Genomic DNA, 26,650 nt, shown 5'->3' with positions numbered 1-26,650 from the left:
GTCATTTGAGCTGTGCTTTCCTCCCAGCCGTGCTGAAGCTGGGATTGACATTGCAATCTCTTGCAGGTGGGAGACATCATCTGTGTTATCGACATGCCACCAAAGGAGCTGAGCCCCTGGTGGAGAGGCAAGCTCGGCTTCCAGGTAGGCACAAGCTTCAGACTGGAGAGTGCAACTGCAGTAAAGGCAGGAATCTCAGCTTAGAGCTGCTCTGCCTGCTCAGGATGCCTAAAGGACATAAACAGTTTCCCTGTGTCGGTGTCAGAGGACCTTGCCTTTGGCTGCAAATGTTGAAAAATTATTACCTTTATGCTGTGAACTATGGCCATTTTCTGCTGGATAGTCTTATGGAACGTCAGGCAAGCACGTTCCAAGGGAAATGTTACGTGGCTTTTGATTTAACAGTTCAGATCTGAGAAGTGCTGCATGCAATAGTTGGCCTCTCTTCTTGTTACAGGTTGGATTTTTCCCAGGGGAGTGTGTGGAACTCATTAATAAGAACATTCCTGAGGCACTCATCAACTCTGTGCCAAAGCCAGGTAGGGATGTTACATTTGATGGTGTGGGGAAGCAAAATGAAGTCTTATTTGGGGTGTGTTCCATGTTTAGTACCTCCTTTATCCATGCCACATTGTCCTCTGGGTTGATGATCCTTCATGCACACCATGGGGCAGGGATTTGGCGCAATCTTCCTGTGTTTATGACTGGACTTGTGGAAACTATAGAATCTTCATAGAATGGCTTGGGATGGAACGGTCTGCAAGGTTCTTAGGCTTCCACTTCCCTGCATCAGGCTGTGCTGCCAGCCCCCACATTTATTGTCAGATTAGACCAGGCTGCCCAGGGCCCCATCCAACCTGGCCTTGGGCTCCTCCAGAGATGGGGAAAATCCCTTTTTGTATGTACTGGTTGGTAATGTTCTTCCCGTTCTGACGTGCTCTGTAGAATGTGCTGTGCTCAGCCTCGTCCAACGGAGCCAGACCTGAAATGACCTGGTTTCTTCCTTTTGTTGTGCAGTGCCCAAGAAACGCAGCAAGATCCTCACCTTCCTTCGTTCCTTGGTGAAGGCCCGCCCAAAGAAACCGACCGAGCGGGAGGTGGAGAAGGAAAGGGTGTTTGGCGGTGACCTGGGAGAGCATCTTCTCCACTCTGGTCGTGATGGTAAGGAGCTGCCCATTCCTGAGATCTTCCTCTGCTGGGCATCTAAAGAAGATGAAAGGGAGCTCATATCTAGCACGGGGCAGGCTGATAGCAGTGGAGGCACGTGTAATGGGAGTTGATGGCTGAAGGATAAAGTGAGGCGGATGCTCCTAAGAGACAAGCACATCTGTATTTGCTTCAGCCAAGCCTGGCTGGGCTTAGTGGATGGGATGTGACTCCCGGGAGCAAAGCCTGCAGCACGATTGAATCAGGAGCTCCACTGACGGCTGGCACGTGTTCTTCAGTCCCCCAGGTCCTCCAGAGCTGCGCTGAGTTCATTGAGCAGCACGGCGTGGTGCAGGGGATATACCGCCTGTCCGGCGTCGCGTCCAACATCCAGAGGCTGCGGTAAGAGTGCTGCGACTGACACAGCCTGAGTGCATCTGGTGTGGCTTTGGGCTTGCCTTCCTCTCGCTCAACCGGGTTTGCGTCCCTCTCTCCAGGCAGGAATTTGAGTCGGAGCAGATTCCAGAGCTCACCGTCCGCGACATTCACAGCGTGAGCTCCCTCTGCAAGATGTACTTCAGGGAGCTCCCGAACCCTCTGCTCACCCACCAGCTGTACGGCAAGTTCTCGGTAAGCACAAGGCCACGTCTTTCATTTCCCTCTTCCTGGGCCTCTTGGCAGATGGCTGCAGCAGTGCCCCAGCTCGGAGGCCCTTTTGCTGTCAGCCCCACGAGGTTTACTCGCAGTGGTGTACTAGCCTGATTGGTGTCTCGCTCCCTTTCTGCACTACTCCAGGATGCTGTTGGTGCCGCTACAGAGGAGGAGCGGCTGCTCAGAATGCAGGACGTCATCCAGCAGCTGCCCGCTCCTCACTACAGGTCAGTGCTGCCCTCAGCCTGCTGAGCTCAGCCCTGCTGCATTGCAGAGGGCAACGATACGGTTCCAGGCTCTGTCTCACGCCGGCAACACGATGCCTGTGTATGCTGAAGGGTTGAAGGCTCCATGGGCTTACTTTATGGGGTCAGTTCCTGGGCACGGGGGCACGCTTGGTGCAGCTGATGGCTGCGGCTGTGCTGTGCTGGGGCTTGGTGCTGCAGCGTGGCACTCAGTCAAGTTGGATCTACTTCATCTTCGGTGACAGTAGCAATCACAAGAAGTAGCATGAATGGAGGTTTGCTTTCTGAATTGCAGCACGGCATGCTCGTTGGTGCTGAACGTTTGCCTCTCTTGTTTTCCAGGACACTGGAGTTCCTGATGAGACACTTGGCGTGTCTGGCTGGGAGCTCCACGATAACAAACATGCATGCCAAGAACCTAGCCATTGTGTGGGCTCCAAACCTCTTAAGGTAAACTTCTGGTTCTGTTTCAACACAACGCTTCATATGTTCTCCACTAAAAAAGAACAGTCCTCTTTTTCTCCATCAAATGTGCTCTTCTCCTGTAAAATCTGTGGCTGACAGAAGAGCAGGAGCCTGGGCTGTTCTCCAACCCCACAGGCACAATGTCTAGGTGACAATTTCTGCAGTCTTGTTGAGATGGGACTGACGTGTCCTTGATCATCCAGGGGAATTTCTGCAGTGGCATCACTGATTGCCCACTGCGGAAGTCTCCAGAGCCTCAGCTGACAGCTTTTGGCTGCAACAATTCAGACTCGGGGAAACGGTCTTGGAGAAATGACTTCTAAAATCTGCCTTTTCTACAGATCACAGCAGAACGAGTCTGCCTGCGCCAGCGGAAGAGCTGCCTGCATGGAGCTGCAGACGCAGTCGGATGTGGTGGAATTCATCATCAACCACACAGACGTCCTCTTCGGCTCCAAATCCAGAGCAGACATCGCAGATGCAGCAGGTGAGTGTCTTCCTCCATTAGCTTGATCTTGACCTGACACCTTGACCAAATGCAGGCCTTCTCTGGGACCTTTGAGATACTCTTTTACCATCAAGAGGACAGCAGACCTCTGGGCTTCCATTAGGGTATGGCATCCTGTTGCTGGATGCTGAGAATGTCCAAGCCCAAACTTCACAAGGAGGAAACCGTCATTATTATGGTTTGCACGCAGGAAAAGCTTGATGCAAGTGTGGCAGCGAAGCTTTCTCAGTTCCCTGCCCCTTTTATCTAGGGGTAAGCTGCTCTTAATGATGACCGTGTCCTTTGCCATAAACAGACTTCTGCCCACATGGTTATTTTGAGCTCCTCTTCTTCCAGTGGCTCGGATAAGCAAGCCTGAGAAAAATACAGCACCTCCCCCAGAACTGTGGTGGCTGTGCTGCTGCTTTCTGATCCTCGCTCTTACCTGTGGTTTTCCCTGACAGGGCACAATTCTCTCCCAGGGCCCAAGTCTGTGGGGGTCTCTTCTGCTGCCACAAAGCTGCTCAGCCTGGAGGAGGCACAGGCACAGAGGCGAGGCCACAGCAGCTCTCCTGTTGTGACAGAGAGCAGCAGGGACATTGAAGTGGAAGAAAGCCCTGCAGCTGGGCAGGGCAATTTCCACACCGTCATCGACTTTCCATCTGACAGGTAAAGAGGACTTTCTTTTCCAGCACTTAGCATCATTGTTTGGGTGGGTTTTTGTGGTTTTTTTTTCCCAGTATTTCTAGTGCCAAAAGTTGCTGAAAGTAAGTTAGGCTAAGGTGGGATTTTCCAGATGTCAGGGCCACGTGCCTGAAACCAATTCCAGTTCTCCTCTAAGCAGAGCAGTTGGTCAGACTTGCTGGCACTAGAAATTAAACATGGCAGTGAGATGAGGCCGATGAGGTGCTAATGTAAGAGTCAGAGATGCTTCTGAACTTCCTTTATGGCTGCACGGTTCCTCAGAAAGCAGTTACACCTGCCAGCTCCATCAAAGCCATCCCTCAGATGCTGTGCTGTACAGCTGTGGAGCCTTTGCTCACATGCTCTGCATCTTGCTTGACAGAGTTGAGGGGAATTTAGCCAGCAAGACTTCAGGGCTGAGCTATAGGAATGGAGCCATCCTCAACTGCTGGAAACAGAGCGAGTTTCTAAGTTGTGTTTCTGCAGAAACCAGGCAGTGCTAGGAACAAGCAACTGCTGCCAAGAGCTCAGTGCTGCTCTTCCTTCACCCTGCACCACGCACGACTCACAGCATTGGCTGTTTTCTCTCTCCAGACAAAATCCACCCAGCAAGAAGGAGGAATCACCAGCTAGCAGTTGGTGTTGCTGTTTCAGCCTCAGAAAGCAAACCTCTGGGAGCAAACGCCAACTGCAGCGCAATGCCAGGCAGCCCTCAGAAACAGCAGTGGTAGTCCTGGCAGGTAAGGGTGCAAATGCAGCTTCCAAATCCCTGCTTTTCAGGAACATAGAATTCAAGTTCGCTCTGCACTTGTATCTCCTTCTGCCATTCCAGCCCCTGCCTAACGTCTTCAGTACACCTCTGATCAACCACTGTCGTAATTCAGCTTGTGAAAGTTTGACACTAACCCCTGTGTATCCTTTCTAGGTGAATCGAGCCCTTGCCAACCCACAAGATCCAGGGCAAGTAGCGAGGATGCTCTCTGTGCTTCCATCAGTGGAGAGCTCTTAGGAAGCACAAATTGCTGCAGTTCCAACAGCAGCCTTCCACATGAAAACAGTGATGGAGAGAAGGAGCTCATCGAAGTCCATGCCCTCATTACACCTGGCTCTGCTGAAGTTGCTGACCTGGGCCTGCAAGACACCACAGTCGCCAGCCTGGATTGTAACCAGGAGTCCATGCAGTGCAGCCCATCCCAAGCACAGTGTGAGTGCCCCGACAGCAGCACCTCCATGCAGGAGCAGGTCAGCATCAGTGAGGAGGAGCAGAGCCTCTTGCAAGGGGACTTTCAATCAGGCCTCCAGTCTCAGGCACAGGACAGCAGCACTGAGAGCTCTGAGCCACTCTCTCCATGACAAGACAGGATGAGTCCCTAAGTCACCGTGGACCTCTCACACCCTCCTGTCCTTTATTTAATAATAAAAGCACACTTGTGCTCAACCAACGCCTTGACTGCCTCCAGAGTCTTCATTCACACGGACTGGGATGAATGCAGCACACAGCAAGGCACCCCAGCTTGCAATGCTGTGGCCGTGGGGTGCGTGCAGCACAGCTCCGGGTTTGTTCCTGTTTTGTCTGGCTTTGGGATGTCTGCAGGGGGAGCTCTGCTACCATTTGGCATGGTAGCAAATAATCTCTCGCATCCTGGATGCTGCTCATGATACTCCCAAGCTTCCTGGCTGTGGCTTTGTGATGCTTTTCAGGGCTTTCTGATGCATTTCCATGCCTTGGCTGTTCTTTAACACCTCTCTCCTCCCATCATGTCCTTTCCTGGCTCCCACCTACGAGCTGGCCGTGCAGATCATCTCCAGACCTGTCATCAGCACACTGCGGCAGGAGAAGCTCCCCCTGGCCAACGTCAGGCAGTACTGCTTGGTCTGCAGCTCAGTGGCCATTTCCCTTTTAGGCGGCTCCTGCAGAAGAATCAAGCAGCAGAAGAATTTCCTCACCCTGCAGCACACAAATGCTACGAAAGCAGAAACAACCTGGGAATCTCTGGGTCTGCAAGACTTCACAGACACTCACCGACTGTGCCTGATGGCTCCCTCCCATCCTTGATTTCCTTCTCCCCTTCTCCTCATCGGATCCCACTGCTGAGCCATGATCAAGCTGCCCAGTGTGGCAGAGCATCGTGCAGAGCCGTGCTGGCACCTCCTCCCCTTCCTCTCCTGCAGCTCAGCGTGCAACCTGAGCAAGTTTTTTTCTGAGAAAGTGACCAGCTCTTTTCCATCCCTTTGCCCCTACAAACAGTTGTCCAGAGGATCTTGTCCAAGAATTCCTGGAACAGCCTGCAGCTGGCTCTCCTGAAGTTCAGGCTCCTGCCTTTGCTTCCTGCCAGGCCCGCATTCCTTGAGATCACCAACTCAAGGAGGGCATGGTCACTGCAGCCCTGACCGCCTCCTGTCGTAACCCCTGGTGTGCACCATGTCCAGCAATGCTTCCCTTCTGCTTGCTGTGCCCAATGCCTGCACCACAGAGTGATTCTCACTGCACTCCAGGAGTCTGTCAGATTGCTTGCAGCCAGCCATGCTGATTTCCCAGACTGACTGGAATCCCCCATCAGGATGAGAGTCAGTGAGTGCGATGCTTCTGCTGGCTGCAGTAAGCAGCTCCCACCAACAGGCTCTCTTTCCAGGCGGCTGTAGCAGACCCTCACCTCCAGAAGCCCTGCACTGCTGCACTTCCTGATTTTACCCACAAGTTCACAACCTGGTCATGGCTCTTCTGAGTTCTTTGCAGTCAACTTCTCATCATAGAGGGCAAATCCCTTGCCTTCCAGAATTCCATAGTATCAATTGTGTCAGGATTTTTTTATTTTATTTATTTATTTATTTATTTTTTTCCATTTTCTAGGTAGGAAAATGAATTTCTGAGCCAGGAGAAGCAGAAGTGAAACAGTCTTCCTGGCACTGCTCAGGTTGCATGAGTTGCCAAGTGCTCCTCAGGTAATGTGTGCTGAAGAGCTGACCTTGGTGGCAGGGGCTGTGGCTGCATTTTGTGCCTGTCATGCGGGAATCCAAGAAAGCCTATTCAGAGCAGGAGCTGCAGAGCGAGATAAACATCACGAGAAGGTAAGGCTGAGAAGCAAGGACACCTCCAGAAAGAAGAGAAAAACTGAGTCAAGTGAGCTGCGTGACGGCCGTGTGATGCTGACCATGATTGGAGGAAGAGCGCATGGCTGGGAATGACTGATGGCTCTGGTTGGATGGGTGCCTGTGTGCACAGAGTTAAGGAGTGTTTGTGGGATGTTTTGCTGGCATCTAACGGCTGTAAGGGGAAGTCAAGAGAGAAAACTTGTGAATGCATAAAAGGGATGTTAAAATCTGGAACAGACTGTTTGGATCATTCACAGCTGTGTCCAGATTGCCACACTGTCAGAACCTGGGGCCTAGGATTTTCCTTTAAGAGTGCCAACTGCTTATTTTAAGTGATAAAAAGTAACATTGAAAAAAGCTTCCCTCCTTGCATTAGAATAAGGCATTGATATTTGATGTTTCTGTCTTTCCATTCCTTTAGCAGCCTGGGTGTTGATGCAGCTGCATGCATCTGCTGCCCTCCCCTTCTGTTTTGTGTAAAAGAACAGTAAAATATGTAATCAGTGTGAGATCTTTTCAAAGTATGTTACTTTATTTGCCCCTAGGCTGCAATGGCTGGGAAATGGCAGTGTCACCCAGGAGCCCACACGGCGACCTGATGTCTCATTGTTGGGGTCTATTGGAAACCACCACGATGACAAAAGAATGCCTGGGATTCCTCCGGCCCAAATGCCAAACCTTGCACTTGGCTGTGCTGAACCTCATGAGGTTCCCCCAGGCCCACCTCTCAAGTCTGCTGAGCTCAAACAGATGTCATTTTTCTCGTGTCCTTCCATTCCGAGTCCATCTGTTCCCCAAAGCAAAAGAATTCTGACCAAGGCTGCAGTTGCAGCTGACTTCCCAAGGCTGCAAGACGTGGTGGTGACACAGCCTTGTGCTTCTGCATTGGTGCTCATCCCACGTTTCCTTTCTCTGTCTCGCAGGTCAGCTCCTGCTGGAAGCAGATGGTATCCCAGTGTGAATGAAGGTCAGTGCAGGAGCAGCTGCTGATGGGAGGAAGGAAGTCCATGCTGAAGAGCTCTGAAGCATCTGCAGGTATGGTTCTGGAGGAGGCAGCAGTGATGTTGTGGGGCTCCCCAGCAGGAAGCTGTCTCATCCAAATGCTTGCTGAGTGGTTGGAAGGGAGCTTTCTGCATGACAGCAGCACCAGCTGCTTGCTTCAAATGCTGCAAAGACAAGGATTAGCACGAGTTCCAGTATCTACAGTATCATCACGAATCACGATAGGATTACAATGTGTCCTCATACAAACGCAGCCATTTCTCTCTGAGTCCAGAGACTGTCCAGAAAGCATCTTTGAGGTCTCTCACACCAAACCACTGCTGTCCGTGTGGGATCTGACTCATTAGGGTATAGGGGTTAGGAACCACAGGCTGTCTTTTGAGAACGGGTTCAGTCATTTCCTTACATCTTGCACCAGCCGATACGTGCCGTCTGCCTTCCGTGCCGACAGGATTGGGGTGTTATAAGGCCACAGACAAGGTTCCAGAAGACCATCCTTAACCACTGTCTGTGTTACAGCTTTTAGACCCACTCTCCCTTCTAAGGCTATGGGATATTGTTGCTGTTTCACAGCTCCACTCCCTCCTTGGGCAGTTCTTTGTAAGGGAAAATTGTGAGTCCACTCCGATTTCCTTCCCCTGCCCACACCTTTGGATTCATTTCTTCTTCATCACAGCTGATAACACATTCATTGACACCTGATATCTGTTTCACAGACTTGCAGCTGTAATCCTCATTTAACTGTTAAATCTCTCCCCCATAAATCGGTCCCTGCATCAGGCACAGAGAACAATTGCCCTGCAACTATTTTATCTTTCCATTTTAGTTCTGTGGTCTCCAAGAGTGGAGCTGTCATTTCTGATCCCTCAGCCCCAGTTATGCACAACAGCCACATCCAGATACACGTCTGGTACCTCTGAACTAGCTAATGCTGTAGGATGGAATGTTGTTTCTGCACTGGCTATCAAATGTGGGATTGCTCTGAAGTAGTACCGCACCATGTGTTTTGTAATTTGCCCTTAGAAACAGTTTGAAAAAGTAGAAAGACTTTATTAGTATTAGTAAAAAGAAGTTATTTCATAACATATTTTAGAAATACAGTTGTTCAATCATGTGATCAATTCACACTTACAGAACTGTAATAGTTACAAATTGCATGGGTTTAGTATTAAGGACCAGAAAGCATGTTGTAAGGCCATTCTGTTTGGATAGGAGAAGCTCAGCAAAAGAAAAACAGACTCCAAAGAAGCCAGGGCCTCCACACAAGGCCGAATTGACTCACTCTGTGGGCAAGTTGGGATGCAACAGGCAGGCAACAAGAGACTCCCCTCTGTCCTCCTTCCAAACTTCTCTCTATTAAGGGATGAGCAGGTGTCCAGAAATAGTGGCCAAGTGTTGATAAGCAGCTGTCAGGCGTTCAATAATTAGCAGTATACCTGCTGAGCTAGCAACAATTGGTGTTTAGCCAGTAACACACACACACACAGAATGGCCCGGGTTGGAAGGGACCTCAAGGATCAGGAATCTCCAACTCCCTGCCACAGGCAGGACCACCAACGTCTGTAGCACAGCACATATGCACATTGCTGGATAGAAACAGCAGTGTGGGAAAAAACTATATGCTGTGCATGCAAAGGGTGAATCAGAATGGCTCAACAGCTGTCACACAAGGAAAAGGAATCCCTTACCTGCTGTGCCATGCTCATGGCAACACCAATGCAGATGCCAGCAGCTGATGCCCAGAAGGACAGCCAGCCTGGACTTATTTTCACTACATAACTTTGTCCTGATGTCCTTCTAGAAGCTGGGACATTTCTCCCTCTGAGCAGCAGAGGGCAGGAGAGCTCAAAGGCGAGGGCACACTCTCCTCTATTTATCTAGCACTGAAAGATTAAGAGAAAATGAAAACCAGATGTGTTTCCCTGCGCATGGCAAACACCAGCCTTTCCATCCTTACAGTCCTTCCTGACATCAGCACTAATTGAAACAACATCCCACTCACCTTTGCCATGTCTGGCAGAGGTTGCAGCTCTGTCTATTGCATCCCTCTAGATTTCAAGTCAAGAGCTCCTGTGTCACACAAGGAAAAGCAATCTTTTACCTGCTTTGCCATGCTCATGGCAACACCAATGCAGATGCCAGCAGCTGATGCCCACAAGGACAACCAGCCTGGACTTATTTTCATTACATATCTTTGTCCTGATGTCCTTCTAGAAGCTGGAACATTTCTCCATCTCAGCAGAAGAGGGCAGGGGAGTTACAAGGTGAGGGCACACTCTCCCCTGTTTATCTGGCACTCAAAGAGAAAGAGAAAATGAAAACCAGATGTGTTTCCCTGCCCATGGCAAACACCAGCCTTTCCATTCTTACAGTCCTTCCTGACATCAGCACTAATTGAAACAACATCCCACTCACCTTTGCCATGTCTGGCAGAGGTTGCAGCTCTTTCTATTGCATCCCTCTAGCTTTCAACTCAAGAGCTCCTGTGTCACACAAGGAAAAGCAACCTTTTACCTGCTTTGCCATGCTCATGGCAACACCAATGCAGATGCCAGCAGCTGATGCCCACAAGGACAGCCAGCCTGGACTTATTTTCATTACATATCTTTGTCCTGATGTCCTTCGAGAAGCTGGAACATTTCTCCATCTCAGCAGAAGAGGGCAGGGGAGTTACAAGGTGAGGGCACACTCTCCTCTTTTTCTGGCACTCAAAGAGAAGGAGAAAATGTAAACCAGATGTGTTTCCGTGCCCATGGCAAACACCAGCCTTTCCATCCTTACAGTCCTTCCTGACATCAGCACTAATTGAAACAACATCCCACACACCATTGCCATGTCTGGCAGAGGTTGCAGCTCTGTCTATTGCATCCCTCTAGCTGTCAAGTCAAGAGCTCCTGTGTCACACAAGGAAAAGCAACTTTTACCTGCTTTGCCATGCTCATGGCAACACCAATGCAGATGCCAGCAGCTGATGCCCACAAGGACAGCCAGCCTGGACTTATTTTCATTACATATCTTTGTCCTGATGTCCTTCTAGATCCTGGAACATTTCTCCATCTCAGCAGAAGAGGGCAGGGGAGTTACAAGGTGAGGGCACACTCTCCCCTGTTTATCTGGCACTCAAAGAGAAAGAGAAAATGAAAACCAGATGTGTTTCCCTGCCCATGGCAAACACCAGCCTTTCCATCCTTACAGTCCTTCCTGACATCAGCACTAATTGAAACAACATCCCACTCACCTTTGCCATGTCTGGCAGAGGTTGCAGCTCTGTCTATTGCATCCCTCTAGCTGTCAAGTCAAGAGCTCCTGTGTCACACAAGGAAAAACAATCTTTTACCTGCTTTGCCATACTCATGGCAACACCAATGCAGATGCCAGCAGCTGATGCCCACAAGGACAGCCAGCCTGGACTTATTTTCATTACATATCTTTGTCCTGATGTCCTTCTAGAAGCTGGAACATTTCACCATCTCAGCAGAAGAGGGCAGGAGGGGTCCAAGTTGCAGGCACACTCACCCCTGTTTATCTGGCACTGAAAGAGAAAGAGAAAATGAAAACCAGATGTGCTTCCCTGCCCATGGAAAACACCAGCCTTTCCATGCTTTCTGTCCTTCCTGCCATCAGCAGGAACTGAAACAACATCCCACTCAAGTTTGCCATGTCTGGCAGAGGTTGCAGCTCTTTCTATTGCATCCCTCTTGCTTTCAAGTCAAGAGCTCCTGTGTCAAACAAGGAAAAGCAATGTTTTACCTGCTGTGCCATGCTCATGGCAGCAGCAATGCAGATGCCAGCAGCTGATGCCCACAAGGACAGCCAGCCTGGACTTATTTTCATTACATATCTTTGTCCTGATGTCCTTCTACAAGCTGGGACATTTCACCATCTCAGCAGAAGGGGGCAGGAGAGTTGCAAGGTGAGGGCACACTCTCCCCTGTTTATCTGGCACTCAAAGAGAAAGAGAAAATGAAAACCAGATGTGTTTCCCTGCCCATGGCAAATACCAGCCTTTCCATCCTTACAGTCCTTCCTGACATCAGCACTAATTGAAACAACATCCCACTCAAGTTTGCCATGTCTGGCAGAGGTTGCAGCTCTTTCTATTGCATCCCTCTAGCTTTCAAGTCAAGAACTCCTGTGTCACACAAGGAAAAGCAATCTTTTACCTGCTGTGCCATGCTCATGGCAGCAGCAATGCAGATGCCAGCAGCAGATGCCCACAAGGACAGCCAGCCTGGACTTATTTTCATTACATATCTTTGTACTGATGTCCTTCTACAAGCTGGACATTTCTCCGTCGCAGCAGAAGAGGGCAGGAGAGTTCCTAGGTGAGGGCACACTCTTTTCTATTTATCTAGCATTGAAAGATTAAGACAAAATGAATAGCAAATGTGTTTCCCAGCCCATGGCAAACACCAGACTTTCCATCCTTACAGTCCTTCCTGCCATCAGCACTAATTGAAACAACATCCCACTCACCTTTTCCTAATCTGGCAGGGAGGTGATGCTCTTTCTAATATACCCCTCTTGCTTTGAATTCACCAGTGCTTGTGTCACACAAGGAAATGCAACATTCCAGCTGTTCTGCCATTCCCATAGCAACAACTATGCAGATGCGAACAGCTGATGCCCACAAGGACAGCCAACCTGGACTTATTTTCATTACATATCTTTGTCCTGAAGTCCTTCTAGAAGGTTGAACACTTCTCCATCTCTGCTGCAATGGTCAAAAAGGGTCCAAGTTTAGTGCACTCTCTCCTCATGGCCTCTTCCACTCAAAGACAAAGGGAACATGAAAACCAGAAGTGTTTCTTTGCCCATGCAGACACTAGCCTTTCCATCCTGACAGTCCTTCCTACAATCAGCTTGAATTGAAACAACATCCCCCACATCTCTTTTTTGAACTTATTCATGCATGAATAATAATAATGAGAATTTTTCTGTAAATCTTATTTCTGCATGGAAACGATCTGATAACCAGAGCTTTTTTCTCTAAAACAATCCAGCGAATTTGCATTGCTTATCTATGTACTATCTATCTCAAATATCAATACATCTGGCAAAATAAGATAGAAAAAGTATTTACAGACATTTTTGGACATTGATTACTTCTGGTCAAGTGGGAAAGAATCCCTAAGCTGCAATCATGAACTACTTTTATCACTTTCTCTGATTTAGCCAGTGTTACGAAAAGGGAAATAAGACACAGGCTTTTGATAGCAGCTGCCAATTTAAGAATGATAATAAGTTTTATTATTCTTGGCTAAGATCAAAGTCCCCCATTTCAGGATTATCTCCAGCTCATCAAGTATAATTAACAGTTTTGGATAGCCACATTATTGTATAGCAATATTGTCTTCCTGCAAGGAATTTCATTGTTTTGACACGTGCCACAGGTTGTTAATAGATTGCCTGATTACCATTTTTTTTTTTTATTGGCTTATGATGACCACAGAAAATTATACAGCAGCACCATAAAAACTTTAAATCCTATCCCATGTATCTGCATTCATACGAAAATCATATTGGAAAGCATTGGTGAAACTAAGATTACAAAATAAAGCAGAGGACAATTTCAGTGAAAGCCTGCAGGTTTCACAGCTCTGCCCATTTCAAACCCCTGAAGACATCCACGGGTTTCCTGCTGTGGGACACAGGCACTCACCTGCAGCTCAGCACTGCCTGCTCATGCCTGCGCACACCTTCAGGCTGGAACCAAGGAAATCCTCAGCAAAGACATCAGTACACTTTTGTTATGATGACTTTCCTAAAGAAGCATCAAATATTTCTTCTCGAGAAATACTGCAAGTCCCTTTGACACTAGCCCTTATTTTAAATGTTTAGATTTGTGCTTCATTCAGGCGTGCTGTCACTCCCAAAAAGATTTTTATTCTTTTTCATTCTGAGGAACACAGTGATTTCTGCCTTGTTTACTGACTGTAGGCACAGCAATACTCCTGCACCTTCAGGGAAACAGCAAATCCATCTCTTTCACACCCTGATTCTATCAAGCTCATTCACCTTACATGGTATTTATTGCAAGCAGCTCTTCCAAAAATGGAGACTAACAGAACCTGCAACCCAGGACACCTCAGTAAGCCAGTACTTTTCATCTCCTGAAGGTGTAGGTAGACACAGAGCTGGAACATCTTTTCCACAGCTGTGTGATGCTATCTCATCTATGTTCCTTTACTGTTGACTCAGTTTCACTTCTTATCTAACCTGGTTGCATCCCAGGATTTCTGGTGCCAAAAATAAACTGACAGCTTTCATCACTAGTTAAAAGGAAACTGCAATAGGAAAAGCAATTTTTCTGATTTCTCTGTTGATCAGAGATGCTTCATGCAAGCCTGATGCGGTAGAAACAATATCAGCTTTAGAATGACAGTCATTAGAGCAGAATCCTTTCACTGATGAAATTCCACAGCACGAAGTATGACAACACACAACCTGCCTGTGCAGTTCCAGAAGCAGAAGAAAGCCGTCAACCAAGACTTGTTCTCATCTGCTCTGAAAGTCCACTGGGACAAGGCCACTTTTCTCTGACGTGCTTCCAGAAGTATCACTTCTGAGCACTGTGCCAGGGAGTTACAAGATACTGTTTGTGTGTACAGAGGAGAAAAAGACGTCTGTCTGGAAACAGACTTGGTGAAGGAGAAGCAGCATTTTCCAGAGTACTTCAGAAAGAACTGAGCACTGCCCCAAGAGCTTCAGAGCGGCAGGCTGTCACAGTGTGCCAACCAGCTCAGCTGTGAGTTGGCACTGAAGCTGCACCACAGGGAGAACAAAGCCCCCTGTGCACCCTTGGAGAGCCAAGGGTTGGAGATTCATGAACCTTGAGCTCCTTTCCAACCCGGGCCATGCTGTGATTCTGGGATTCTCACCTTTGCCTCATCTGGCAGAGGGAGGCAGCTCTTTCTCTTGTCTCCCTATGGCTGTCAGGTCACCAGGGCCAGTGTCACACAGGGAACTGCAAACACTGTGTGTGCTGTGCCCTGCCCATGGCAGCACAGAGGCAGCTGCCAGCAGCTGATGCCCACAAGGACAGCCAGCCTGGACTTCCTTTGATTCCTTCCCTTTGGATCAGCGTCCTTCAGGAAGGCGGAACATCTCTCCAGCTGAGCAGCAGAGGACAGCAGGGCTTCGTTGTCTGGGCATGTTCTCTTCTGGCCCTCTGGCCCTCACAGACACAGGAGGAGGACACAGAGGCTGCTGTAACACAGCCAGCCCTGCCTCTCAGGTCAGCTCTCAGGCCATCCTCTCTCCCCTCAGCAGCAGCTCACTGTTCTGCACTCCTCTGGCCTGGGCTGGCAGAGGTGTGCAGCAGTTCTGCTGATCTCCCAGTGCTGGCCATGTCTGCAGTGCCTGTGTGAAAGACACAGGAAGCTGCCAGCATTGCACTGCTCTGCTGTGCCCCTGCCATCACCGAGTTTGCTGTCAGCAGCTGCTGCTACACGTCCATTCAGGCACAGGCCTTTCCTTCCTGGCCCTCTTTCCCCCCCTCTCTCCTCTGCTCTCTCTCGTGCTCCCCTTTGGCCTGGGCTGGCTGAGCAGTGCAGGCCTTGTTGTTGCTCCCTGGGCCAACTACGTCACGGTTCCCCGTGACTCTGCCAGCTGCTCTGACACAGCGACTGCGTCCTCAGTGTGGATTCCAGAATGCGACAGACGTCCAGAGAAGACTTCCAGGGCTGATTGGAACATGCTGCCATCAAGAACTGCCATGGCTCAGGCCCCCTGGGAATCTGCTCACAGCGAAAGCTGCTGTCACTCTGTGTGGGCACAGCCTTGTCTGTGTAGGCCTGCTCACACTGCAGCCCCTGTCTGCACCAGAACCGTGCCGATCCACCTTCTCTTGGCCTCCTTGCCTGCATGGAAAAGGGCAGCTTGGGCTGAAGGCCCTCAACTTGCAGATGGCCGAGTGAAGTCTCTGAGCCCTGGTGACCCAGCAGGGACAGAGAGGTGATTGTTCCCCTCTACTCTGCTCTTGTGAGGCCCCATCTGGAATACTGCGTCCAGGTCTGGAGCCCCCAGTACAAGAAAGACAGGGAGCTGCTGGAGAGGGTCCAGAGGAGGGCCACGAAGATGATCAGGGGACAGGAGCACCTCCCCTGTGATAACAGGCTGAGGCAGCTGGGCTTGTTCAGCCTGGAGAAAAGAAGGCTGCGGGGTGACCTCATTGCAGCCTTTCAGTACCTAAAGGGAACCTACAAACAGGAGGGAAATCAACTCTTTGAAAGGGTGACAGCAGGACAAGGGGAAATGGTTTTAAGCTGAGGGAAGGGAGATTTAGGTTGGACGTCAGGGGAAATTCTTTACGGAGAGAGTGGTGAGGTACTGGAACAGGATGCCCAGGGAGGTTGTGGATGCCCCGTCCCTGGAGGTGTTCAAGGCCAGATTGGATGGGGCCCTGGGCAGCCTGGTCTAGCTTTAGGTGGAATGGTTGGTGGCCCTGCGTGTGGCAGGGGGGTTGGAGATTCATGATCCTTGAGGTCCCTTCCAACCCTGGCAATTCTGTGATTCTGTGATTCTGTGACCCACTCAGCTCTTCAGCCTGCTGACCTGGTCTGCTTGGGCTGTCTTAAAGGGCAGAGGGCACGTTATCCTAATGTCCCCACATACATCCCTCTTAGCATACTGTAGGCCAGTTCCTAAAAGGACACCTGCACAATCTCTCTGAATGTTAATCAACATGTAGTTAGTTTTCACTGGTGATTCGCTATGTGTTTAGTCAGAGGTGCAATGGTTCTAATGGTGAGAGAAAGACATTCCCAGTTGTCATCAGGTGGAACACACTTCAGACTGGAATCCTCAAGCAGACTGCAGTCAAGCTTTCTTAATTATTCATTGTTGTTATCAATTCAGACGCATCTCTTAATTCCTGCTTGAATGAACATTCTGTAATATTCTGCTGAGACAGTGCAAGGCTTGACAATGAGACTATAGTTTATGAAAGCAGCACTTTTTACTTCCTTTACAAGTTCTTATCTGAATGCTAAAGACAACATCAATTCACTTCTCACTGGGTTGAACGTTTTAAATATTTGGTAAACATAATGGTTCTAATTCTGACATTTAATATGAAAATATTAAAATTCCTTGTAAGTACTTTTTTGTTAGAATGCCAGATGCTAACGGGATGAAGTGGCACAAGAAAGCAAAATGTCTCTGCTGATGGCAGGAAGGACTGTAAGGATGGAAAGGCTGGTGTTTGCCATGGGCAGGGAAACACGTCTGGTTTTCTTGTTCCCTTTGTCTTTGAGTGCCAGAAAAATAGAGGAGAGCGTGCCCTCACCTTGGACCCCTCCTGCCCTCTGCTGCTGAGATGGAGAAATGTCCCACCTCCTACAAGGACATCAGGACAAAGGTAAGTAATCAAAATATTTCCAGGCTGGCTGTACTTGTGGGCATCTGTTGCTGGAAAATTTAATGGCAGTAAACTGCCCAGATAATGACAGAATGAGGGTGACAATAGAATGGTACATAATCACAGTGCAATGAAAAAAGTATGCAGGGTGCAGGAAGGGAGGTGTGGACATTCTGAGTTGCAACTCTTTATTTGCTCCAGAAAGCTCTATCAGAATGGAAGACTGAAGGAAATACTTTGAGTGTTTTTTTAATGTGACTGGATAAAAGATCCATGTGGCAATTTGAATAACTGAGTGGTAAAGGGACATAGATACCTCACTGTTTCATGGAACCTTTCAATTAAGCACCTGAGCACTGTGTACAGGACTTGGGAATATAAGTATTAGAGGATCATGGAATATCTGTATTTGGAAGGGACCTCGAGGATCATGTATTCCACCTCCTGGTTCCACACCGGACCTCCTATGGGTCAAGCCCTGTGTCTGAGAGCATTGTGCAAATGCTCTTTGGCCTGTGTCAGCTCAGTGCCAAACCACTGCCCTGGGGAGCCAGTGCCAAATTCCATGTATCTAGTTCATCCTACAGAATGATGCCAAGAACAGTTATAGAGATCGACTTACAAACAAAATTCTTGTCTTGAATTAATGGTACACTCACCATTTAAAAAAAAAAAAAAAAGAAAAGAAAAAAGAAAGAAAGAAAAAAAAAAAGAAAAAAATAAGAAAAAAAAAAGAAAAAAAAATCAAAGCCACATTCTTACGCTGGCATTTTACAGTATTGTCAGATTTTTGTAATTCTGTTTTGTCATATAAGATTCTCTCATCATGAAATAATGACCAAATTCTCTTTTCAGATCTAAACATACAAATGTTAAAGGCAACAGTGCTGTTCAAGAGTACATTACCAGCTCAAACACTGCTTTGGCTGTAAAACTAAGGTAGTAAGGAATTTTATCAAGGAGTTAGAAGAAAACATGTAAGTGTAGATTGAAAAGCAACCTGTATTGTTACTTAGAGTTTGATATAGTGTAATCCAATGCACAGTACTTGTAACGTGTGTTTTACAAAATGCTTTGCAATGTAGGCATCTATTAAGATAAATGCTGCAAGTTCTAATATGTCCATGACCTTTTCAAACTGTTCCTTACTCCTACACATCACTACGAGTAGTTCTTCTGTCAGGAAGGATCACATGAGTAATTAACCTGTGACCTTAAGTTTGGAATTAAATGCATACAGTGGAAGTAAGAGCTGTGGGTTATTTTGCTCTTTCAGTGTTGAACAGCCGAGGAGTTTTGTTTTGGAGGGTGGATGGTGATGGGACAAGTGGGGAATGGCTTTAAACTGAGACGGGGGGTGTTGAGGTTTAGGTTGGATGTGAGGAGGAAGTTTTTCAGCCAGAGGGTGGTGAGGCACTGGAACAGGTTGCCCAGGGAGGCTATGGATGCCCCATCCCTGCAGGCATCCAAGGCCAGGCTGGATGTGGCTCTGGGCAGCCTGGGCTGCTGGTTGTCAGGTTAGAAACCCAACATGACTTTATTGCAGCCCTGGGTGCAGGGGGATCACTGCTCCTAGCATGCACACAGAAGAGCTGGAGCACACAGGTGATGTCCATTCCACTTGTGAACATTCCTGCAATTGCAGAGAGCGTGCGCCTGTTCCAATCACTGCTGCACAGATTAAAAACTGATTGCAGATGAGCTGTTTTGGTATGGGGTTCTTGCCAACGGTCTGCAGTGGCTGTGTGATTCCTCGGGGAGTTGCTCTCCAGCCCAAAGGTCATGTCCTAAGTCGACCAGATCCCGTTTGTGTCCAGAAATGGCTGACAACAGATCAGCTGCTGGTCAAGTTTCTAACATCACACTGGCCTTGCTCCAGTGTCTGTGTCATCAGCCCCAGCACATACGGTGCACCTCTTCAAGGCTTTGCAACACTGAGACTCTGCACTTGGGCTCCAGACATCCTGCTGCACCAAGAGGTTATTCTAGCTTTGGTATCTTGCAACTTTGTCTATAACTACATCACTGTAATCATAAATGTCTAGGAGCATGGAGATGGAGAAATTAATCTTCCTGTAATTCTCTGTACTGCAGCCCCGTGGTTGTCAACACCTACTGCAATATTGAAATTTGAGTTGAGAAATTGAAAGCTGTCCCTAACAAAAAAACATCTGCATTTGTTATTGAAATCACACTGAGGATCAATAAATCCAAATGCTTCTAGCATAACCACGATTACAGGCAGTGTTTAGACAAGCTCTTACAGGAAAACCATGAACACAAGGCTAAAGAGAGACTAAGTGATGCACTCTGCAGGAATACTCATGGAAGTCTTCACAGTGCAGGAGTCTGATCTGATTACAGATGCTGTGCTTTAAGTACCCCTTATCATATCTTTTTTTTCACTGTTGTGCAGGGGTTGGACTCAGTGATCTCTGGAGGCTGGAGATGCTGTTTGCTAATGGAAGATGGAGAGAGGAAAAGCAAGTGAAAGGCATGCTGTGCATAGCCACCACATGGCATCTGCACCATTTCCCCCTGCACCAAGGAGGAGCAGCTCACAAGCTTGGCCTGGGCCAGGGAAGGGAGCAGACAAACATCTGGACCGACCCCAAACGAGCTGGTTCTGCAGGTTGGGTGTCTTCTGCTGCTTGTCTCACATCCTGCTGCTCAGCGGTAGATTTGTTCCTGCTCAGTGCTAACAGGAAACTCACACAGCATTTCTGTTTCAGCTGTGCCAACGCTTTGATCCCTTGCTGCTTGGATGGGGCGTTTGAAGAAGGATGCCTGTGCTGATGTCCAGCCAGGCTTTGGGGATGAGTCTCCACACCAGGGTCCGTCTGACAGGACTGAGGGTTGGGGATCCAGCCAGGTCGAGTCCAGCGTGCTTTGCTCTTGTTCTTAGTGCTTGTTTTTGCTCAGGAGGGCAGGAGGTGAACCTCGTGAACCAATGCCTGCAGACGGGGTTTGCAGAGAAAGAGGTCCTGCAGGCCTTGTGTGACAGCCACGGAGCTGCAGCGAGGCTGCATCCGTGTAAAACACCAGAGATCCACGGAGGTGTGAAGGGGAGCTGTGGGCTGCAGTCACGCAGGAAGGGATGTGCATGCTCGGGGTTTGGTTGTTGTGTGTGTGTTAAGTGACTGTGATACCACTGCTGGGTCAGTGTGAGTGTACGGAACAAGTGTGACAGCCTTTTTGATGGAGTCCTGTGAAAGGATTCCTATGGATTTGAGATCCAACTATCAGCCTGTGGGCATCATCCAGGAGTTGGGGTAGGGGATGAGGCAAGGGAAGGTGGTGTAAGAAGGTGATAAAGCAGTCTGGCAGTAGTTCTGTGTTTCTCCCATCTCCTGCTTTATTTCCTTCCAGGTGAAATAGATGGGTGCTGCAACATGCCCTTGAATGTAACAAAAGCCACTCTAGTGTGGATTTGACATGGGCCCAGCACTGCAAGGTACGCTGCTGGGAGGAAGCGTCCATCTGGCTGAGGGCAGGAAGGCCCTCCAGAGGGATGCACTGAGGCCAGTTGTGCGAGGCTCAACAAGAGCAAGCGCCAGGTCCTGCGCTTTGGTCATGACGACCCCGTGCCAGCTTCTCCAGGATTTGGCTGGGGTAGAATTCCAAGCAGCCCCTGATTCCAGAACGTTGGGCTGGGCTGTTGGAATCTTCTGCCCTTGTGACTGGTCTTGCCTCCCCACCCTGTCCGTCGTGGTGGAGCAGCCTGGTGGCCCTCAGTGATGTCATAAGGGCTAGAATGAGGGGAGGAGCAGTGCGTGCTGCGTCCCTTCATTGGAGCGCTGGAGCTCTGACTGAGCAGCTCGCTTGTTGCACTTGTGCACCGACTGCGTCCCTTTGTCTTCACACCGTCCTGTGCAGCACCTTGTAGGTAAGCTGAGACAGTGTGGGAGAGACGGGGGGACAGTGAGTGCTGAGAACTGCTGGCTGGCGGAGCTCATAGGATCACATTATCTCCATCAGCAGAGGGGTGGCCATGAGGGACAGGGAGGTGATCGTCCCCCCCTGCTCTGCTCTTGTGAGGCCCCAGCTGCAGTACAGTGTCCAGAAAGACAGGGAGCTGTTGGAGAGGGTCCAGAGGCGAGCCACAGAGATGATCAGGGGACAGGAGCACCTCCCCTGCAAAGACAGGCTGAGGGAGCTGGGCTTGTTCAGCCTGGAGAAATGAAGGCTGTGGGGTGACCTCATGGCAGCCTTCAGTACCTAAAGGGAGCCTAAAAAGAGGAGGGGAATCAACTCTTTGAAAGGGTAGATAACAGCAGGACAAGGGGAAATGGTTTTAAGTTGAAAACTTAAGTTTTTAAGTTGAGGGAGGGCAGATTTTGGATTTTCCCTCGTAGTCTTTGCTAAACCGTGGAAGCAAACTGACCTGCTCTTTCACTCTCCTCTCTCCACCCTCTGCCTGCTTCCCTGCTGCAGCTTTTGCTCGTGGAAGATCAGAGCAAAGTGACAAGGAACGGCTGCGGATTCGTGAGATTTCTCTCCCTCGTTCTGATCTCTTGCCAGGTACCTGCCATGGTTTGTCCCCCCACATGCTTTAGCAGCCCGTGACGCCCCGTGTTTAGTAACACAGCCTCATCCAGCTTTGATGGGACGCTGGTCACGTGTGGGTTTTCTCCACGTGCTCTGCAGCTCAGCCCTCAGAAGGATGCTGTCTGTGGTGCTGTGACCAGCTGGTCTACAGGAAACCAATCCCTTAGGCAAAGAGTCCCAGCCCCAGCTTGTGCAGAGCTGCACAGCATCACCAGGGACACCAGCAGGCGTGCTTGGGCTGTGTGAGTGTGCCCGACAGCTGTAGGGAGCACAGCAGAGATGTGAACAGAGAAAATAAAAGTGTGTTTCTTTTCAGTTCCAGCTTGTCACACCTACGCTGATGGCTGTGGCGTGCAGCGAGATCAGCTGTGGGCCTGACCTGGCATGGACAGAGGTAGAGTATGAAGCTCTGATTGGTCTTTGTTCCCTGACTGCAGCCAGCAGAGTGAGCCGCAGATGTGCTCTCCTGCTTTCCAAGAGAGCTCCTCTGTGGCAAGACAGTAGTGCAAGCGTGGCAAGTTTATAAAAGTACCAGAGCCATCTCGGCTGTTGTGTTTGTCCTCTACTGACTTTTCCCTTGAAATGGCTGCAGAAACAACAGTCATTCTCTGCTCTGTTTGGCCTCGCTGTTGGTTGGACTGCTCAAGAGAGCTGCTTGGTGCTTGCAATGGCACTGTTTGCACCTTGTAACTGCAGCCGTAGCTTTGGTTTCCCTCTTCACGGTCTCCTAGCATCTTAAACAGTCAGCCTTCCTGCACAAAGAGCGCAGGAAAGGAGGGGGCAACATGGACAAGGCCACCTGCCTGTGTCAGTGCCATTGCTGATTAGTCTGGATGGGGAGAGATGCATCTTTGCTGGCGTGTGCCTGCTGCACACCAGGGAGAGAAACAGCCGTTATTAGACTTGCAGTTCCTTCTGAAGTGCCCATGATAAGGACCGAGTGCATTTCCTGCAGCTTTCTCTGCAGATGTGCTCCTCACCTTGAAATCCTCCTTGTTGGTTCCCAGCTCCTCACCGTGGCCTGTGCTCTCTGTTTCAGACTGAGAACAAGGGGAAGCCCCTGCTGGACCATGGGGAGTCAGCTGTGAACATTCCAGCTATTGCTGCTGCCCATGTCATTAAGAGATACGTTGCCCAGGCAGCGGATGAACTCTCCTTTGAGGTAAGCAGTTCAAGGCGTTCCTTGTTGCTCAATTTTACAATGGCAAATGCCTTCAGAGCTGCACTGGTGCAAGTGCTCTCATGCTCGGCAATGTTTGGCAGTGCAGAAGAATGCAGACATTTGAGCTGTGCTTTCCTCCCAGCCGTGCTGAAGCTGGGATTGACGTTGCAATCTCTTGCAGGTGGGAGACATCGTGTGTGTCATCGACATGCCACCAAAGGAGCTGACCCCCTGGTGGAGAGGCAAGCTCGGCTTCCAGGTAGGCACAAGCTTCAGACTGGAGAGTGCAACTTCAGTAAAGGCAGGAATCTCAGCTTAGAGCTGCTCTGCCTGCACAGGATGCCTAGTGGACATAAACAGTTTCCCTGTGTCGGTGTCAGGGGACCTTGCCTTTGGCTGCTAATGTTGAAAAATTATTACCTTTATGCTGTGAACTATGGCCATTTTCTGCTGGATAGTCTTACGGAGCGTCAGGCAAGCACGTTCCGAGGGAAATGTTACGTGGCTTTAGATTTAACAGTTCAAACCGTAGAAATGCAGCATGCAATAGTTGGTCTCTATTTTGTTCTTGTTACAGGTTGGATTTTTCCCAGGGGAGTGTGTGGAACTCATTAATAAGAACATTCCTGAGGCACTCATCAATTCTGTGCCAAAGCCAGGTATGGTTGTTACATTTGATGGTGACGGGAAGAAAAATGAAATCTTTTTAAGGGTGGTTCCGTTTTTAATACCTCCTTTATCCATCCCACATTGTCCTCTGCGTTGATGATTCTTCATGCACACCATGGGGCGGGGATTTGGCCCAATCCTCCTGTGTTTATGATTGGACTTGGGGAAACTATAGAATCTTCATAGAATGGCTTGGGATGGAAGGGACCTCAGGCATCATTATGCTCCAACCCTCCCGCCTCAGGATGGTCTCCCAGCCCCACATTTAATGTGAGACAAGACCAGGCTGCCCAGGGCCCCATCCAACCTGGCCTTGGGCTCCTCCAGAGATGGGGAAAATCCCTTTTTGTATGTACTGGTTGGTAATGTTCTTCCCGTTCTGACGTGCTCTGTAGAATGTGCTGTGCTCGGCCTCGTCCAACGGAGCCAGACCTGAAATGACCTGGTTTCTTCCTTTTGTTGTGCAGTGCCCAAGAAACGCAGCAAGATCCTCACCTTCCTTCGTTCCTTGGTGAAGGCCCGCCCAAAGAAACCGACCGAGCGGGAGGTGGAGAAGGAAAGGGTGTTTGGCGGTGACCTGGGAGAGCATCTTCTCCACTCCGGTCGTGATGGTAAGGAGCTGCCCATTCCTGAGATCTTCCTCTGCTGGGCATCTGAAGAAGATGAAAGGGAGCTCATATCTAGCAGGGGGCAGGCTGATAGCAGATGCAGATGCTCCTAAGAGACAAGCACATCTGTATTTGCTTCAGCCAAGCCTGGCTGGGCTTAGTGGATGGGATGTGAAGCACAGCCTGCAGCACGATTGAATCAGGAGCTCCACTGACGGCTGGCACGTGTTCTTCAGTCCCCCAGGTCCTCCAGAGCTGCGCTGAGTTCCTTGAGCAGCACGGCGTGGTGCAGGGGATATACCGCCTGTCCGGCGTCGCGTCCAACATCCAGAGACTGCGGTAAGAGTGCTGCGACTGACACAGCCTGAGTGCATCTGGTGTGGCTTTGGGCTTGCCTTCCTCTCGCTCAACCGGGTTTGCGTCCCTCTCTCCAGGCAGGAATTTGAGTCGGAGCAGATTCCTGAGCTCACCGTCCGGGACATTCACAGCGTGAGCTCCCTCTGCAAGATGTACTTCAGGGAGCTCCCGAACCCTCTGCTCACCCACCAGCTGTACGGCAAGTTCTCGGTAAGCACAAGGCCACGTCTTTCATTTCCCTCTTCCTGGGCCTCTTGGCAGATGGCTGCAGCAGTGCCCCAGCTCGGAGGCCCTTTTGCTGTCAGCCCCACGAGGTTTACTCGCAGTGGTGTACTAGCCTGATTGGTGTCTCGCTCCCTTTCTGCACTACTCCAGGATGCTGTTGGTGCCGCTACAGAGGAGGAGCGGCTGCTCAGAATGCAGGACGTCATCCAGCAGCTGCCCGCTCCTCACTACAGGTCAGTGCTGCCCTCAGCCTGCTGAGCTCAGCCCTGCTGCATTGCAGAGGGCAACGATGCGGTTCCAGGCTCTGTCTCACGCCGGCAACACGATGCCTGTGTATGCTGAAGGGTTGAAGGCTCCATGGGCTTACTTTATGGGGTCAGTTCCTGGGCACGGGGGCACGCTTGGTGCAGCTGATGGCTGCGGCTGTGCTGTGCTGGGGCTTGGTGCTGCAGCGTGGCACTCAGTCAAGTTGGATCTACTTCGTCTTTGGTGACAGTAGCAATCACAAGAAGTAGCATGAATGGAGGTTTGCTTCTGAATTGCAGCACGGCATGCTCGTTGGTGCTGAACGTTTGCCTCTCTTGTTTTCCAGGACACTGGAGTACCTGATGAGACACTTGGCGTGTCTGGCTGGGAGCTCCACCATCACAAACATGCATGCCAAGAACCTAGCCATTGTGTGGGCTCCAAACCTCTTAAGGTAAACTTCTGCTTCTGTTTCAACGCTTCCTCTGTTCTCCAGTTAAGAAAAGCAGTCCTCTCTTTTTCTCCATCAAATGTGCTCTTCTCCTGTAAAATCTGTGGCTGACAGCAGAGCAGGAGCCTGGGCTGTTCTCCAACCCCACGGGCACAATGTCTAGGTGACAATTTCTGCAGTCTTGTTGAGATGGGACTGACGTGTCCTTGATCATCCAGGAGAATTTCTGCAGTGGCATCACTGATTGCCCACTGCGGAAATCTCCAGAGCCTCAGCTGACAGCTTTTGGCTGCAACAATTCAGACTCGGGGAAACGGTCTTGGAGAAATGACTTCTAAAATCTGCCTTTTCTACAGATCACAGCAGAACGAGTCTGCCTGCGCCAGCGGAAGAGCTGCCTGCATGGAGCTGCAGACGCAGTCGGATGTGGTGGAATTCATCATCAACCACACAGACGTCCTCTTCTGCTCCAAATCCAGAGCAGACATTGCAGATGCAGCAGGTGAGTGTCTTCCTCCATTAGCTTTATCTTGACCTGACACCTTGATCAAATGCAGGCCTTCTCCAGGACCTTTGAGATACTCTTTTACCATCAAGGGGACAGCAGACCTCTGGGCTTTCATTAGGGTATGGCATCCTGTTGCTGGATGCTGAGAATGTCCAAGCCCAAACTTCACAAGGAGGAAACCGTCATTATTATGGTTTGCATGCAGGAAAAGCTTGATGCAAGTGTGGCAGCGAAGCTTTCTCAGTTCCCTGCCCCCATTTCCTTGGGTTTTTCCTTACCTGTTTTGATACAGTAAGCTGCTCTTAATGATGACCGTGTCCTTTGCCATAAACACACCTCTGCCCACATGGTTATTTTGAGCTCCTCTTCTTCCAGTGGCTCGGATAAGCAAGCCTGAGAAAAATACAGCACCTCCCCCAGAACTGTGGTGGCTGTGCTGCTGCTTTCTGATCCTCGCTCTTACCTGTGGTTTTCCCTGACAGGGCACAATTCTCTCCCAGGGCCCAAGTCTGTGGGGGTCTCTTCTGCTGCCACAAAGCTGCTCAGCCTGGAGGAGGCACAGGCACAGAGGCGAGGCCACAGCAGCTCTCCCCCTGTGACAGAGAGCAGCCACGACATTGAAGTGGAAGAAAGCCCTGCAGCTGGGCAGGGCAAATTCCACACCGTCATTGACTTTCCATCTGACAGGTAAAGAGGACTTTCTTTTCCAGCACCTAGCATCATTGTTTGGGTAGGTTTTTGT

At 49.7% G+C, this 26,650-nt stretch overlaps 3 protein-coding genes across 3 annotated transcripts in view; 2 read left to right on the top strand and 1 right to left on the bottom strand.

The window, feature by feature from the left end:
- The window catches only part of LOC149912559 (rho GTPase-activating protein 32-like), a 490,746-nt gene that overhangs the window by 189,381 nt on the left and 274,715 nt on the right, over positions 1-26,650 (bottom strand). The window lies entirely within an intron of this gene.
- On the top strand, positions 87-25,449 carry LOC149912570 (rho GTPase-activating protein 32-like). The gene is made up of 8 exons (XM_090130863.1): positions 87-144; positions 458-539; positions 1,018-1,161; positions 24,358-24,460; positions 24,556-24,688; positions 24,854-24,936; positions 25,296-25,403; positions 25,446-25,449. Exons 1-8 carry the CDS (start codon positions 94-96, stop codon positions 25,447-25,449), a joined length of 708 nt encoding a protein of 235 aa, XP_089986989.1. The 5' UTR covers positions 87-93.
- LOC149912571 (rho GTPase-activating protein 33-like) lies at positions 20,898-23,361 on the top strand. The gene is made up of 5 exons (XM_090130866.1): positions 20,898-21,140; positions 21,569-21,655; positions 21,999-22,076; positions 22,722-22,844; positions 23,356-23,361. The coding sequence occupies exons 1-5, from the start codon at positions 21,126-21,128 to the stop codon at positions 23,359-23,361; spliced, it is 309 nt and encodes a 102-aa protein (XP_089986992.1). The 5' UTR covers positions 20,898-21,125.

Source organism: Phasianus colchicus, chromosome Z, assembly GCF_987193195.1.
Source record: "Phasianus colchicus chromosome Z, bPhaCol1.hap1.1, whole genome shotgun sequence".
Lineage (NCBI taxonomy): Eukaryota > Metazoa > Chordata > Aves > Galliformes > Phasianidae > Phasianus > Phasianus colchicus.
The sequence above is the reverse complement of the archived record's forward strand: the minus strand, read 5'-3'. Positions and strand labels throughout refer to the sequence as shown.